Source organism: Clarias gariepinus, chromosome 8 (genome assembly GCF_024256425.1).
Source record: "Clarias gariepinus isolate MV-2021 ecotype Netherlands chromosome 8, CGAR_prim_01v2, whole genome shotgun sequence".
Lineage (NCBI taxonomy): Eukaryota > Metazoa > Chordata > Actinopteri > Siluriformes > Clariidae > Clarias > Clarias gariepinus.
Window position 1 is genome coordinate 12,130,994 of NC_071107.1, and position 17,636 is coordinate 12,148,629.

The 17,636-nt window shown below is 37.2% G+C and overlaps 1 protein-coding gene across 1 annotated transcript; it reads left to right on the plus strand.

Moving 5' to 3' along the window:
* Window positions 1-1,246: 1,246 nt before the first annotated feature.
* cabp2a (calcium binding protein 2a) lies at window positions 1,247-17,421 on the plus strand. The gene is made up of 6 exons (XM_053501823.1): window positions 1,247-1,282; window positions 14,098-14,128; window positions 14,377-14,511; window positions 16,380-16,489; window positions 16,893-17,040; window positions 17,333-17,421. Exons 1-6 carry the CDS (start codon window positions 1,259-1,261, stop codon window positions 17,356-17,358), a joined length of 474 nt encoding a protein of 157 aa, XP_053357798.1. The 5' UTR covers window positions 1,247-1,258; the 3' UTR covers window positions 17,359-17,421.
* The last annotated feature ends 215 nt before the right edge of the window (window positions 17,422-17,636 follow it).

The following is a 17,636-nucleotide window of genomic DNA, read 5'->3' on the forward strand; positions in this document are numbered from 1 at the left end:
CACACCTGCCACTTTTTTAAAGGTGCCTCTGATAACGTTCAGCTGTTCTAGTAGTATGACATTTTCTTAGTCACAATTTATAGCAAAAGTCCCCAAAGAGCTTCTAAAGCATTAAAGGGCTCTCTTTGGTAAAAGGAATCAGTCATGAAAAGAGTACAAAAGAATTTCCCAAGCATTAAATATCCCATGAAACACAGTGAAGTCATCATCAAGTGGAGAAAATATTGCACAACAACGACAAGTCCAAGAGCAAGAACAGGACATCCATCCAAAATGAACAAAAATATAAGAAGAAAACTGGTCAGGGGAGGCTGGCAAGAGGCCTAGAGAAAAATTGATGGAGCTGCAGGAATTTCTAGCAAGTACTGGCTGACATACCCAAATCATTAAAAGAATTCCTTCACCAGAAGATGTTTGGGAATGGCCCAGCTAGAGTCCAAACCTAAATCCGATTGAAATTCTGTGGGGTTATCTGAAGAGGTCTGTGAGAGATTTGAAGTGTTTTTGCAAAGAAACTGGGTGAATATCAAGTCAAAGTCATGTGTGCCATGACTCCCACCCGAAACAACTGATTGCTGTAAAAAAAAATGAGAATGTGTTTCAACAAAGTATTAGTTTAAGGGTATGCATATTTATACAACCACATTACTTAAATTAATAAATAAATATACAATATTTGATAAATATTAATAAATAAAATATAAATATATTTTTTAAATTGTATTTAAAAAATACAATCACATAAAAATTGCAGTTTATTTTTTTATTGAGTTGTACAATTTATGTCTCTTTAAGGTGAAAAAAGTTCTTAAATTATTCATCTTGGTTTCATTTCTTACATCACAAAAAACTAAAACCTGTTATTTTTTGCAAGTTCATTTTTACTCTTTATTTAAACTTTATTACAACCTGAGGGGTATTTTTTTCCTTTTGCAATCCTGCTTATTCATTTTTAATTCCTTTAGTTGTCTGTAGCTGAGTGAAATAAAATGTCTTTTTATCATAGAAGTATGCGTTTCTTACTTTAATGAAAGATTTTGAATATTAAGACCATTATTTTTAGATGATCTAAGTTCCCTGGATTGTTTCCATGCAGGCATTGATAAAAACAAAGATTGAGAAGCTGAGGAAATGGAGCATTTCCACCGGTGAAAGCTTCAAACACCCATCCAAAATGAAGACTTTCAGCTTGAGGTCAACCACTGAGGCAGAAGACGACCTACGTAATGATGAGAATGAGCGCAGGAAATTTAGACCTATGGTGGCATCTGTTTTTGGTCAGGTATGAAATAAACTGCAAGGTCATGACCTCTTTCAAAACAGTTTTTATGCAGGAGATTTGGTAGATTTTGGCCTAGTTAACCCTAGGCTATCTTTGAAATTTTAATTGGATTTTTGTTCCCTGGCTTTGGTAAAGTGTTTTTTTTTTTTTTTACCCAGTTTAATCAATACCTTCACCACTGTTCCTTACTGTATTTTAAGTTTCCTGCAAAGATGTCTGTATTGGATACAGTTTTTGTTTTTACCTAAGAGGCGTGTGTCCTGTTTGGCTCGAAATGGCATGGCTGTGCCTCAATGTTATTAATATTATACCAGCTCTGCTGAATTCTCGATGTTGGTTGAACAGAAAGTGCTGATTAATTTTTATTTCTTAATTGTTGATATCATTTCAGCAAGCAGCCATTTATTTCACATTAATAGAAGTTATTTTAAATATCGGTGCTCTACCAGAAGACATTTCACAACATCAAATTGAAATAGATATGACTAAATAGAAATGACAAGGCATGTAAATAAAATTTTGGATTTTTTTTTTGAAAAATTGGTATAAATAAAAATACAACCATGCAGTTACTATAGTATTACATCTATGATTAGGAGTTGTTGATTTGCCTAAAGCTGAAAAAGGTCACAGTGATTTCAAAGATTTTTTTTTTTAAGAAATTCACCAGAGTTGGAGACACTTTGGGACTGTGGCTACTTTACCAAAAAGTGGATGGCTAGTCAAAATGACACGAACAGCACAACAAAGACCGGTCAATTATGCAAAGAAAAAAATGGTAGATCAAAACAGTTATTATAAATTATTAACTTTTGGCTATGAATTACATCACAATATGTTTACAGCATAATAGCACAGCCTTGCAAGTTATTCTTGATGAATAATGATTATTTATTGACCCAGTAGGAAGAAAAAGGGATTATGTACTGTATGTACTGTAATGGTCCTTTGGTAAAGCTTGTATGCTTGTAAATATGAAGTGAGTTTGGAGCTTCCCTTCATGGTTGAATCTGTGTCATGAAAAATTATGGAGAGAAGCCATAATGTTGGGTGTGCATATGGACAGAACATTTGGTGTTTTTCACCAGTGTTCAGCTTTCTTATGCTTGCTTCATATGTGCTGTCAGTCTGTACTTTACCTTTCAGCTGTGAACATGCTAATAGGTGAAATGGTGACTCTAAACTGCATATAAGCATAAGTATGTGGGGATGAATAGTGCACACCTGTAGTCCCCATTCTGTAAATGTATTTCCACCCTGGGATAGGCTATAAGCTGGTCTTTTTGGCAATCTAAATCAACTCTTTCCGTCTACCCTGAAAAGATTATATTTTTATGGCTTTTGTATATTTTAGTTTTTCTTGGATGGAATTAAATCCACGAATGAGTTTGCTACCCTTAAAAGCAAGTACATTTTAAGGATGGATCAGGATTACAGATTGAATTTACTCATGTAACCAACTGATAACAAAGATTAGACGGCTGGCTGGAATCTCCCTCCCTTTGCTTTATCTATCAGGCGCCGTATAGGGCTTAAATCAAACTTCACTCATGCACACACATATGAAACACTTGCATACACATATATGAAACACTCACACATACATATATACTACTAACTGCTCAAACAACTACATATGAAATGCGCGCGCACATACATACATACTTTCCACGCACATACATACAAACTCTTCTCGCACATTCACCTATGAGATTCTCAGTGTAACCGGAAGGCAACTAACTCATCGGAATGCCACGGGACAAACATTGTTCCGACCCTCCATATCACCCACTTTTGTGGTGATAAATAAATCACTCGTTGCCTTCTAAACTGTCCATTAACGGTATATTTAAGAAACGCTACTACTAATCAGGGAGAATGAAGTTAATATACAGTACATTGAAATGACTACTCCCTACACCCTACTCCCTACAGCCTACTCCCTGCGCAGGAAATGTCTGATAAAGGAACTTCACTCTACAAAATTTCACCATTCAGAACACCATGCAACGTCACTTCCTCCTTGCGTTACCATGGTAACACAAGCACCTCGGATACCTGTCGCTGCTGCTGTGGAAATTTCACGCTACGGACATTAAATATAGATTATTTATTGAAACAAAAACTGATACCATAAAAAAAATATATATAACGTATTATTTATTTATTTATTTTTACAGATTACTAGCCTATATAATACGAATGGTTTCTTAATTAAATTAAAATGTAAATTATTGTGTCCTATTTATATGATGTCCTCGATAATAATTATAATAAAAATATAAATTATTTTTCGAGTAAACATTTTTCACACTCCAGCGATATGTAATGACTTATAGGAAATTATCCATTCCCATTTCCGCTAAACTGAAGATCCGTTGTTCACTCGTTCCCTTCACCGCTACAGTTGGCTTTGTGCGCGTGCACAGAAAGTATGTATGTATGTGCGCGCTCATTTCATATGTAGTTGTTTGAGCAGTTAGTAGTATATATGTATGTGTGAGTGTTTCATATATGTGTATGCAAGTGTTTCATATGTGTGTGCATGAGTGAAGTTTGATTTAAGCCCTATACGGCGCCTCATATTTATCTGCATAATAGCCTTTATTATGTAATGGCATATGTTAAACTCAATGAGGTGTAAAAATGGCATGCATTCCAGTGGACACTGAGAAACTAATGATGTAGTCATTTTAAAAAGACTAACACGAGGTATTGCTGCTCTCGTTTTCTCTCGCACTCACCCTTCAGTCATTTGGGCTTCACTGTAATCCACTGGGGGAAAAAACCTGTGTGGGACTATGACCCAAATTCCAGATAATAACACACACACAGAGTGAGAGAGAAAGAGAGAGAGAAATTTACACAAGGGATTAGTAACAAAATGAGATGCACTAAATCTCGTTGTTTGTAGGATGGAAGCCAGAATTGTCCAGTTATCCCTCATTCACCAACTTATAAGCAAAACATTTTTTATATATCAGAAATAATGCTTTTGGGCCAACGCAGACGCAGTAATCTCTTTAATTACTGCATCTTAAATATCATTATTTAACAATATTGGGGCGTGGGTGGGGCGGCGGCTGACCACCATCATGCATTGCAGGGGCTTTTCAATGTGTTCACCCTGTTGGGAAAGGGTTAGTGGCTTCGGCCATGTTTACATCCTGTCTGTCCTGAAAACTAAGAAAGAGGCCTTGTTTCTGTTCATTTTGCACTTGCTTATGTGATATTTTGCAAGAAGTAAAAACAGGTTCAATACAAAAAAAGAGTCCTCTTTCTTACGATGAATCAATCCAAAAATCATGTTTTCAAATCTTAGGGAATTTTGTTGGAATATGTGCGAGATGATGTCCATGACGTGATTTTAGAACTTCTTTGATTTGCAAGTGTATGATTTGCTGGTGCCACTATAAATACAAATACGCAGGTGGCTTCTTAGAAGGCATAGGATTTCTGGTTTAATGTCTGTCACGATACTTGTTATCTCGCAAAACTGCACTTCACTGGCTGTTCACTTGAGGGTTAGATGCATCAAACACACATAGAGTGTTAGCTCAAGGCAGCAAGAGAGAGAGTTTTATATAAATGTGGTAACTTTGCCTCTCTCTCTCTCTCTCTCTCTCTCTTTCAGTGCACTCCACTAACTGTGAAATATACCATAGCTCTGTGCCATGCCTTTATTCCTGTTCTTAATTAGTTTCCCAGTGAGTCGGAATGCAGAATGTCCATGGGTCAATGACGTGACGCCCCCTTTTTCTGTCCGGGTTAATTTTATTTTGCAGAAAAAACTAAAAAATACATAAAAATTTCTCATCTACTTGTTATACCTTTAAACCACTCTAACTTCTCAAAATTTTTAAGTTTTTTATCATTTTTCTGCTATCCGAAGTGCTAAAACACCATATGGGGCGACCGTCCGGCCTTGACTTTAGTTAGTACAACTGGTTTAAAAACACTTTAAATCAACTTAAATATATCCCTTTTTCTAGTTGGCATAATTTTAAACATGTTTTCCATCCATTGACAAAACTATAAAGCATTTGCTCATATATTTTTCTTATGATATACAAACGAATGTTGTCCGAATTATGTTGATTCTATCCATTTTATCTGGGGCGACAAACCACAATTTTGGGACCTTTATTTTAAAAAACATCTCAAGGATGGGATACTACATCCGCCAGACACAAGTGAAGACCCCCTGGAAACAACTGTATAGTAAATCAGTCTCTCTCATATAGTAAGAAAAAGCTGTTTTTTAACGGCTGTGATGTCGTAGTCACTTTTGGTCATTATGTGGGGCGACCACCCCAAAACTGTGAATTATAATTTTTTTTCACAAATCTATATTTTGATGATAAATTTGATAGTGCTTTGTCACTAGAAGAAGCTTGTTTGGTTTCTGAGGCTAACCGTTAGCCTGTTATACTTGAGTAAACTTGAAAACATCATACTGTATGGGGCGACCGAGTATCATGTGGAGCGACCACTGCTAAATGTTTTAAATGATAGATATATGTCCTATATTTGTAGTTTTCATATTCTATACATCAATTATATACATAGAGTTAATTGTTTAAGTATAATTATTTGTATATTCTATCTTTTATTTTCTAAATTCAGCCATTTTCCATTCCTTTTATAGGGATAAACATTTATTTTAACTGGATAATGAAGGAGACTCTGATATTGGTCGAAGAAGGAGAGGAGGAAGGCATGTTCGTAAGCAGAGAGAGAAGAGGAAAGGCAAGAGTTTGGGAGTGATAGTAGGGACTTTGAATGTTGGGACTATGACAGGGAAGGGAAGAGAGTTAGTTGATATGATGCAGAGAAGGAAGGTGGATATACTGTGTGTCCAGGAGACCAGGTGGAAAGGTAGCAAGGCTAGAAGCTTAGGATCAGGGTTCAAATTGTTTTACCATGGTGTGGATAGGAAAAGAAATGGAGTAGGAGTTATCCTAAAATAGGAGTTTGTAAGGAATGTTCTAGAGGTGAAGAGAGTATCAGATAGGGTGATGAGTCTGAAGCTGGAAATTAAAGGGATAATGTTCAATGTTGTTAGTGGTTATGCCCCACAGGTAGGATGTGAGTTGAATGAGAAGGAGAAATTCTGGAGTGAGTTAGATAAAGTGATGCAGAGCATCCCCAGAGGTGAGAGAGTGGTGATTGGTGCAGACTTCAATAGACATGTTGGGGAAGGGAACAGAGGTGATGAAAATGTGATGGGCAGGTTTGGTCTTCAGGACAGGAATGTAAAAGGACAGATGGTGGTGGACTTTGCAAAGAGGATGGAAATGGCAGTAGTAAATACTTTCTTCCAGAAGAGGCAGGAACATAGGGTGACATATAAGAGTGGAGGCAGAAGCACTCAGGTGGACTACATCTTGTGTCGACGTTGTAACCTGAAAGAGATCAGTGACTGCAAAGTGTTGGTAGGGGAGAGTGTAGCCAGACAACACAGAATGGTGGTGTGTAAAATAACCCTGGTGGTGAGGAAGACGAAGAGGACAAAGGCAGAGCAGAGGACAAAGTGGTGGAAGCTGAGAAAGGAAGAATGTTGTGAAGTCTTTAGGGAGGAGTTGAGACAGGCTATGGGTGGTCAGGAGGGGCTTTCAGTTGACTGGACAACTACAGCCAATGTGATCAGGGAGACAGGTAGGAGGGTACTTGGTGTATCATCAGGTAAGCGGAAAGTGGACAAGGAGACTTGGTGGTGGAATGAGGAAGTCCAGGAGTGTATACAGGGAAAGAGGCTAGCTAAGAAGAAGTGGGACACTGAGAGGACTGAAGAGAGTAGACAGGAGTACAGGGAGAGGCAGAGTAAGGTGAAGGTAGAGGTGGCAAAGGCCAAACAAAGAGCCTATGAGGACTTGTATGCTAGGCTAGACAGTAAGGAGGGAGAGGTGGATCTGTACAGGTTGGCAAGGCAGAGAGATAGAGATGGGAAGGATGTGCAGCAGGTTAGAGTGATTAAAGATAGAGATGGAAATGTACTGACAGATGCCAGGAGGGTGATGGGAAGATGGAAGGAGTACTTTAAGGAGTTGATGAATGAGGAAAATGAAAGAGAACAAAGAGTAGAAGAGGTGACTGTTGTGGAACAGGAAGTAGCAAATATTAGTAGAAGTGAGGTGAGAAGGGCGTTGAAGAGGATGAAGAGTGGAAAGGCTGTTGGTCCTGATGACATACCTGTGGAGGTATGGAAGTGCTTAGGAGAGGTGGCAGTAGAGTTTTTGACAAGTTTGTTTAACAAGATCTTGGAGAGTGAGCGGATTCCAGAGGAATGGAGGAGAAGTGTATTGGTGCCAATTTTTAAGAACAAGGGAGATGTGCAAAGCTGTGGCAATTATAGAGGTATAAAGCTAATGAGCCAGACAATGAAGCTGTGGGAAAGAGTAGTGGAAGCTAGGTTAAGGGCAGAGGTGAGCATTTGTGAGCAGCAATATGGTTTTATGCCTAGAAAGAGTACATCAGATGCAGTATTTGCTTTGAGGATGCTGGCAGAGAAGTACAGAGAAGGTAACAGGGAGTTGCATTGTGTCTTTTTAGATTTAGAGAAAGCGTATGACAGGGTGCCAAGAGAGGAGCTGTGGTATTGTATGAGGAAGTCTGGAGTGTCAGAGAAGTATGTTAGAGTGGTGCAGGACATGTATGAGAGCTGTAAGACAGTGGTAAGATGTGCTGTAGGTGTGACAGAAGAGTTCAAGGTGGAGGTGGGTCTGCATCAAGGATCGGCTCTAAGCCCCTTTTTGTTTGCTCTGGTCATGGACAGGATAACAGATGAGGTAAGACAGGAGTCCCCATGGACTATAATGTTTGCAGATGACATTGTGCTCTGTAGCGAGAGCAGGGAACAGGTGGAGGAAAATTTGGAGAGGTGGAGGTATGCTCTGGAAAGCAGAGGAATGAAGGTTAGCCGCAGCAAGACGGAATACATGTGTGTAAATGAGAGGGACCCAGGAGGATCGGTGAGGCTACAGGGAGCAGAGGTAAAGAAGGTGCAGGATTTTAAGTACTTGGGGTCAACGGTCCAGAGCAACGGAAAGTGTGGAAAGGAGGTGAAGAGGCGGGTACAGGCAGGTTGGAATGGGTGGAGAAAAGTGTCAGGTGTGTTGTGCGATAAAAGAGTATCAGCGAGAATGAAAGGAAAGGTGTACAAGACAGTGGTGAGACCAGCGATGCTCTACGGCTTAGAGACAGTGGCACTGAAGAAAAGACAGGAGGCAGAGTTGGAGGTAGCAGAGCTAAAGATGTTGAGGTTCTCTTTGGGAGTGACAAGGATGGATAGGATTAAGAATGAGTTTACCAGAGGGACAACCCACGTTAGATGTTTTGGAGATAGTTTTGAAGTCAGAGAGGCCAGATTGAGGTGGTTTGGACATGTTCAGAGGAGAGATTGTGAATATATCGGTAGAAGGATGCTGAGGTTGGAACTGCCAGGCAGGAGGTCTAGAGGAAGACCAAAGAGGAGATTTATGGATGCAGTGAGAGAGGACATGATGTTAGTTGATGTGAGAGAAGAGGATGCAGAGGATAGGGTTAGATGGAGGCAGATGATTCGCTGTGGCGACCCCTGAATGGGAACAGCCGAAAGACAAAGAAGAAGAAGAAGACTCTGATATTATAGAATAAACTTGTGAAATAATGGTTTCCATAAAATGAAAGGGCACTAAAGTTTATCTTTCTTCATCAGTTTATCTACTTACTGATATGAGTTCAACTAGTCTTAATGATAAAAAAAATGTGAATTCTGAGATATATTACGGTCGCCCCAGATGACTTTTTTAAGGCTATGTTTTATTAACTTAAGTGTAAAAACACTAAAATGAAAATTTTTTTACTTTTCTTTATAAAGGCATGTGTACACTACATTCCAAATGTTTAGAAAATGGCCAAACATATCCATATTTTTGGTATTTTAAAATTGGCCTATTAAAAAGTCTTATCCGTCAATGACCCCCATACAAACTAGAGACGTAATGAAAACAACTTACGGACCCATTGAGGACTTCAATATTTCAACACCACAGTTTGCTTTAGAATAATTTCCTAAATTCCTAATATGAAAGCCATATTTCTAGAAATTGATGTTTAGAATGTCCTGTTTAGAATATTCACTCAGAATATCTGTATGGAATGTTTAGGAGCCTTGTGTCCAGCATGTCCGGTTGTCTTGTTCGGAATGTTCATTAGTCCTGTGTGAAAGCTCTTTATCTAAGCATTGTCTGTCAGGCGTTGTCAATAAAATAAGCTAAAGTAAATGTAGTTGGAGTATTGGTGGTCTGGTCTTAATCTGCCATCTGGTGGTAAAATACATACACTACAGTGTATTTGTATCAGGTATTACAGTGTACATAATGACAGTGAGACATATTACATACCCTATATTGCCAAAAGTATTCACTCACCCATCCATCACCATTAACCCATCATGTAATTCAGGTGTTCCAGTCAAACATTTGTGAAACAATGGGTCGCTTTGAGGAGCTCAGTGAATTCCAGCATGGTACCGTGGATGCAAGCAGTGCAATAAGTTGGGAAATTTTCTCGCAACAAAATATTCCACAGTCAACTGTTAGTGGTATTATAACAAAGTGGAAGCGATTGGGAACGACAACAACTCAGCCACAAAGTGATAGGCAACGTAAAATCATAGAGCGGTCAGCGAATGTTGAGACGCATAGTGCTCAGAGGGCACCATATATATATATATATATATATATATATATATATACCTATATACTGTATATATGGTGCCTACATACAGTATACTGTAGCAGTCATTTGACTTTATTATTGACTTTAAAATATTGCAATTTAGAATCTTTTTAGAAGCAACAATATAATTAGTAAAATTATTAAGTACGTACAATTTAAGTTTGTGATAAAATGAGATTTTCTATAATGCGGAATTTCTTTTGTTTTGCTATATGGATAAACAGAAGTATTTTTTGTAATGTATAGCTGAATTATTAGCAATAATATATATAAAAGCAATAATATATATAACATGTTTTGCAGGATATACTCATGTCTATTCTAATCCTCCTGCAGTTCTCGTTTTTTTTGGCCATTTATTTCACTTAGCCACAAACATTTTAAGTCCAAAACTAGCACCTAGCTCGCTAAATCTTTGAATTCATCTGTTGCTCCTTCTCTCATCTATATCCTTATCTTTCGTTTCTGTCAGTGGAATGTGTCGCTATCTTGTTTGTTTAGACCTCTGTAGTCCTGTTGGTGCCACTATAGTCTCTCTTTCTCTCTCTATTAACTCCATCAGCACCAATGAGATTTCACTCCCTGTGTAATCTCGACTGTTCAAGATTTAAAACCCTCCAGTGCCCACTGATTTTCTTATCCCCACCTTCCACAAATCCTCCCCAATATCCCCCTCTATCCATCTCTTTCTTTCTTCATTCAACATTATGCTGATTTTAAAACAGGAATTTGTAATTCTATATAGTAGATTTTTGGGGGGAACAAAAAAACGCTAAATTAATAACATGAGATAGAAAACAGTATTGGAGGGAGGATGAAAATTAATCACGAGACAATAAATGGCAAATCCAAGAAAAAAGTAAAATGATTAGAAAACATTAGATAACTGGATATCTGCTGTCATTATCTGATGTATAATGCTGCACATCAGATCCTAAATTTCTCTAATATCCGATCACAAGAAATCAGATTGAGTTGAGGGGGTGCCAGCAAGGGTTAAAAGAGAGGAGAAACAAGTGAAGGCATGAGACGTAGAGCAAAAACAGGGAATAAGACATCAATGAGTCATCCAAAAGAGATAATGTAATTAAGGATAGACATACATCTTTTTTTCTGACCAAAAAGTGAAGAAAATAAAAAGGCATTGACGTTTCTTGGGTTCAGGTGGTTGAATTGTAAGGCTTATAACATCTTAAAATGTCTTTGACTTTTAGAATGTATTATACAGGAAGTTGTCCGAATTTTAGACTGTGCACTACACATTTAAGCTGCATATCTAGCTAATCTAATTAAACTCATTATTACTATTGTGGGAATAATAAAGCTTTTAGTTTAATGTTTGATTGCTGGAGAAATGAGTCATGGCTTAGTGCTGACTTGTGTGGTCCCTGCTGAAGGGTGTTGTGCTCCTGGATTCTCACACAACAGCAATGCAGTGGGCAAAAACGAGTAAGCGAGGGTTTGACGAGCCCCTGAGTGCTCTGGTACAGAACTGTCTCATGCTACATAACATGATCAAATAAAGGACACAACATGCTTAATTTCCCTTTGACATCAGATGATGTCCAGCAGTGCCATCAGCAAAGAACTGGTGGAAACCAATGGACCCAGGTACACCTATTTGCTGGAGAAGTCTGGCCAGAAGTGGTTTCATTGAAGAATTGCCAGCAAATTCTGAAAGCAAACATCACACCTGTAAAAAAGCTAAAGCTGAAAAGAGGATCGCTTCTACAATAGGACAATCATTCTAAACATACCAAAATCTATTATGGAATACCTCAAGAGATGCAAGCTGAAGGTTTTGGAATTGCCATCATAGCCCCTGATTTTAACATCATCGAAAATTTGCGGGGAGATCTTAAAAGAGCTGTGCATGCAAGACGACCAAAGAATATCACAGAACTAGAAGCCTTTGGCAAGGAAGAATGGGAGAAAATCCCAAGTACAACAACTGAAAGACTTTTAGCTGGCTAGAAAAAGCTTTTGCAAGCTGTGATATCTGCCAGAGGAGGTGTTACTGATTACTGATAATGTAGGGGTGCCAAAACCTTTTCACAGTCCCACAATAATGTTTTTACTTTTTTTTATATATCTTTGTTCAATTTATGACATAAAAAGTAATTATGCATCAATGTTTGCTGAAAATATTGTTAATTTTTTCCATTTCCAAGAGAGACTGTGTTCACATCTTTTCAATAAAAAAAATAAATATATATGGTACATACTCTCTCTTTCTCTCTCTCTCCTTCTCTCTCTTTTCATTATGTACGCTTGCTGGCTTTCATCTTTTATTTGAACATGCTTATACAGGATTTACTTGAACTCCATAGAGACCTGGTTGTAATCTGCCATCTGCAACATTCACCATAGCAATAGTTCAATTCATAATAGTAATAATCCTAAATATGCAGAGGTTCTGCCTATCAGATTCAGGTTACAATAATACATAAGAAGTTTCATGTAGTGTTTGGAAGAGTATAACAGTAAATTCGAGGAGCAGTGGGGGGGGGGTGAGTAAAATATTTATAAAAATAGAAATGCATGAATTATTTACAGTATGTATTAAAGATTAGAGAGTTATACTGTATTTAATAATTGCTTATCACAGAAAGATGTTTTTTTAAATAGTTAGCTATGGTTAAATATTTCAATCTTATTAATTGTAATTAGTTTTGTATTTTGCCATTGTGGTTTAGTGGGCAGCACTCCCACTCAGGAGGCCTGGGTCTCGGCTCCAGTCTGTGTGTATACAATTCTCCCCTTGCTTCCTGGGTTTCCATTGTACAGTATACTCGGCAGTGGTGTTGTAATTTAAATTTGCCAGTAGCTTATAATTTGATTTATACATATTTCCTCACACATTTCAAACTAATTTCCTTAATTTTCTTTTTGATTCTGTAAAGCTCCTTGGCAACAATATTTGACACGTTGCCACTTCATCCAGGATTGTACATTGTGCCTTGAGCTTTCATGGAGATTCTCCAGGCCCCCATGCATCCATCCATCTATCCACTTTCCAAACTTTTTATTCCGTGGCTCAAGGCTCAGGGCATGGTACAACCCATTTCAGGGCACAAGCACACACACTCACACACGGAAAAATATAAACTTTGGGAAATTTGGAAACACCAATAAATTTTTGGTGTGTAGAGGAAGGAAAAGCACTAAGCATATGGAGAACAAGCAGAATCCACATACACAGATCAGAGGCGAGCTTTGATTCTGAACAGTGCTAACCACTTTGATGGGAATGATGGGAATGTATGTGAGATATGTAGATGGGAATCAAAGCTCGCCTCTGGTCTGTGTATGTGGATTCTGCTTGTTCTGAACAGTGCTAACCATTATGCCAAAGTGCTGCTACCTACAAACATATGCAAATATCTTATTACTGTATCTTGTTGCAACCTGTTTTTGAAGAGATATGTAGATGGGAATGTAATTTAGTTCTAGACCTTCTCCATCATCCCCATGATTGAGGCGACAAGGTCTTTCAACTACAACACAACACAGGACTAATACCATCTTTTAAATTTCCAACATTGACTAGACAATCAAGGACACTATGGACACATTCATACACACTTGCAGTATATATTTATACTTTTATTTCTGGATAATTGCACAAGTGACTTTTTATGCATTTTCGCACATCCATAGTCACTTTCAAATTTTTACAAATTTCTATTTTTTTTATTTTTTATTTATTTGTTTTATATTGTAATATTTTTATTATGCCCTTATTTGTACAGTAGATTTTACTAGTTAAATTTATTTTCTTTTGTATTTACTTTTATTCATATTTATTTTTTAGGTATAAGCTTTTATTTTTTAAGGTCACTGGCGGTCGTATAAGCATTTCACTGCATATCGTACTGTGTATGACTGTGTATGTGACAAATAAAATTCTAATTTGAATCAATCATGCTCTCAGGTAATACATAAAGATTCACCATGTTTCCCCACACTAGGAGTTTTACATTTAATTTTTCACAAAATGAACTTTGGGGTGTGATTCCGTCTGTCCTAAATTACTGTTTGTCTCTGTGTTTGTTTGTTTTTGTGTGTGTGTGTGTGAATGGTTATTACTATAGAACAGAGATCTACGGCCAGAAGAAATTGAAGGTACAATTTTCTATATTTCACTTTTCTTCTCAAAACCAGATCATTAAGATGAGGGCTTAAAAAACAGCTTTATATGTCAATTATTCAACCATTCTGACCATGCTTTCCTTCTGATATCACTCCCGCTCCTGAAATCAATTTTACCCAAAACTGTAACCTTCATTCTCCTCCAGCTGCACACTGCTAAATCAATTCTTTAAAACATTCTCAATTTAATTAAGCAAACCTAATGACTTTTTCTCTTTCAGAGCTGAAGGAAGCCTTCAAGGAGTTCGACAGAGATAAGGACGGCTTCATCAGCTGTAAAGATCTGGGCGAGTGCATGAGGACGATGGGATACATGCCTACAGAGATGGAGCTGATTGAGCTTAGTCAGCAGATCTGTAAGTAAAATCTCATGTGTGAACCAGCACAGAGACATGTCTTTAGAATTACATAAGAAATAAAATGTAGCTGTAGAAAAATAACCAACAGCGAGATGGTATGATGCCACTCAAGGGTTTTTTAAAAAACACGTGAGTTTGTCCTTTTCTACCACAGCTATTTGCTAATCACTACAGCGATATTCCTGATAATAGTTCCTATTATCGCCTGCATTATATCATCTACAGTATATTTAATCATTTTCTCACCAGCATCTCTTTATGCAACAAAAATGCAACATAATCTTAATTTCGCTGATTTCTAAAGTGCACTCATTTTCTATTCCACTTATCTTGTTCATGGTCAGAAGCCTAGATGGGGTACCAATCAATTGACGTATACTGGAGACTCCCATAATTCTAAAAAAATTTTGTTCTATTTATTTATCAGCATCAAAATGTTAAGGTCATCTGCTGTAGCACTCTTTCATATAACATCGCACTTGAAATCCAAACTGCCATTTTGTCTGGCAATCTGTCCATGGTTTGAACAATGTTAGCCTATTGCTGTGCGTGGGCATGCCACAACAATCCAGGTCAAAATCCTCTAAGACGGTTTTATCAGCTTCTACTAGCAAAAAAAAAAGAAGAGAGATTTGTGGATATCAGTCATCCAGCAAGACAAGTCTAATCCTGTTCAAAGCTCACCGCCACTTGTATGGGGACATTTTATCTCAGGTGGCGTAAACCTGAAATAAATATTTGACAGATGAACCACTACATGACTATAATACATGATATATGTGTATTTTGTTTGTTGGTACTTGTAGGGGTCGGGCTGTCTTTAGCATTTGCTATCATTATCATAGAATTTTTTTCAACATAGATTTCTACTTATCAAAAAGTCCCTTAGGTGACAGGTGGAGGGCAAAAGAGAACCCTCAGTAGAAAGGAAAATGGGTCAGAAACTACAAATGCATTTGCATTTAAATGCAAACAAACCTGATCTTCTGAAAAATAAGCAATGCTTTACTTTAACCAAAATATAATTTAACATTAAATCTTACCAGAATATCAGCAGACTATATAGCGAAATGGTAAATCTGACAGTGTACTGTCTATGAAAGTGTTTTTTAAGAACAGCTGGAGCTTGATAAAGAACAATAAAATCCAGTGACTAAAGTTTCTAAATTTACACCATAATCTCGGGTTCCCGGGTTTTCTTCAGTAAAATTTATAGAGGTGAGATTAGCAAAAGATTTATTATATTACAGGAGCTGCTCACAGTTCTAATCGGCCATCATTGAATCTCAGTTATAAAATAAGACATCAGACGGCCACAAAGGACAGTTCAGATCGCTGAAAGGATTATCGGTATTTCCCTGCCCACCCTTCAATAACTGTATGCATCCAGAGTAAAAGTGTACAGTAAATCGCTTTTGACCCCTCACATCAAAGCCATCTTCTCTTTGAACTTTTGCTACAGAGCACCGAACACGAGGACACCCAGGCATAAGAATAGTTTTGATCACAGAAAATCTACATCAAGAAGAGTAGAATGTTCTCCCCAATGTGCAAAAAATACTGAGCAATAAAACACTGATATTTATTTGATAATACTACGCATCCTATTCAATTTCTTGTTATTTATTTATTTATTGATTGATTGATTGATTGATTGATTGATTGATTGTTGTTTCATGGTGTATGTGTTGCTGTCGAAGCTTCTGTCACCAAAACAAATTTCTTTTACTGTAAGTGCAAATGTACTCGCCAGTAAATATTCCATATATGAGACATAATTGCCTGCCAAAATGGAGTATGTTTGCACTTGAACATTTTCATGTATATACAAAAGCAGAAATGTCCTGTGCTGTTGTGCTCTTTAGGTGGAGGCCGAGTGGACTTTGATGACTTTGTGCAATTAATGGGGCCTAAAATGTTGGCTGAGACAGCAGACATGATCGGAGTCAAAGAACTAAGAGATGCATTTAGAGAGGTTGGTGAATCTGTACTTCAAGTCAAATTAAGCAAGGCTTATGCTGAGTTCCTGGGAGTATAATTCATCCTTGGTGAATGATTGTGTGTACAGTTCCCACAGACAGTCTCTTTTACAAATTGGTGGCAAGATATCCATTGATTTTCAAAGTTGAGGAGTTTCACTTAGTGAATTGTCACAGGAACACATGCAGTGGGCTCTGAGCCACTCTGCAGGAATTGTTATTTAAAATATTTGCAGCATTCAAATGTTTTACTGCGGCTAAGAGTCTCATCACCATACTGGGCTTAATGTCTTTTTCCTTTATTCATAAGTCCTGGTTTGACTTGAACCGTCCTTGTAAAATACTCATTGTAACTGGTATACTGGTGCCTTTAATTTGTTGTTTCCCTCTCTGCCTCAGTTTGACTCTAACGGTGATGGTCAGATTAGTCTGGCGGAATTGAGGGAGGCCATGAAAAAACTGATGGGTCAGCAGTTGAACCAAAGAGAGATCGATGAGATCCTCAGAGACGTGGACCTGAATGGAGATGGCTTAGTCGATTTTGAGGGTGGGAGACAAAGCAAAAATCTAATAGCATTTAGATTCTTTGGTTTTGACTTGTGGCCTTGATAAAATGCACAGTGGGCAATTTGCAAAAAAATGAAAGAATTATATTTTATGTTGTTTAATTATAACATTACTGTAAAATGTATGACAATATTCAGTGATTTGCAAATATAAAATTTAAATCAAGTGAATTGTCAAGTTCAGACAGACTTTTAAAATTTGTATTTCCTAAAAAACTTTCTTAAAAACCTCTTTTTTTGTGTCAAATCCATTACTGTTATTTTCCTCTGCAGAGTTTGTGCGGATGATGTCTCGCTAAACCCTACAAGTAAAGAAGAAAGATCAGTAAATCTGCTACATCCTGCAATAAACAGAGAAATATTACTTGTCTAAAGGAAAATTACCTGATTTAGTTTTTTTTTTTTTTTTTTTACTTACTATTTAGTGTAATGATACCGAAATATTTCATGTGAAATATCTCATTTAAAAATAAGGTCACCATTTCTATGATTATATAGTTATAAACACAGCAATTCTCTTGCAGTGCAGATAAACATCGAAAACCTTATATCTAATATCTTTAAATTTTAATTTAAC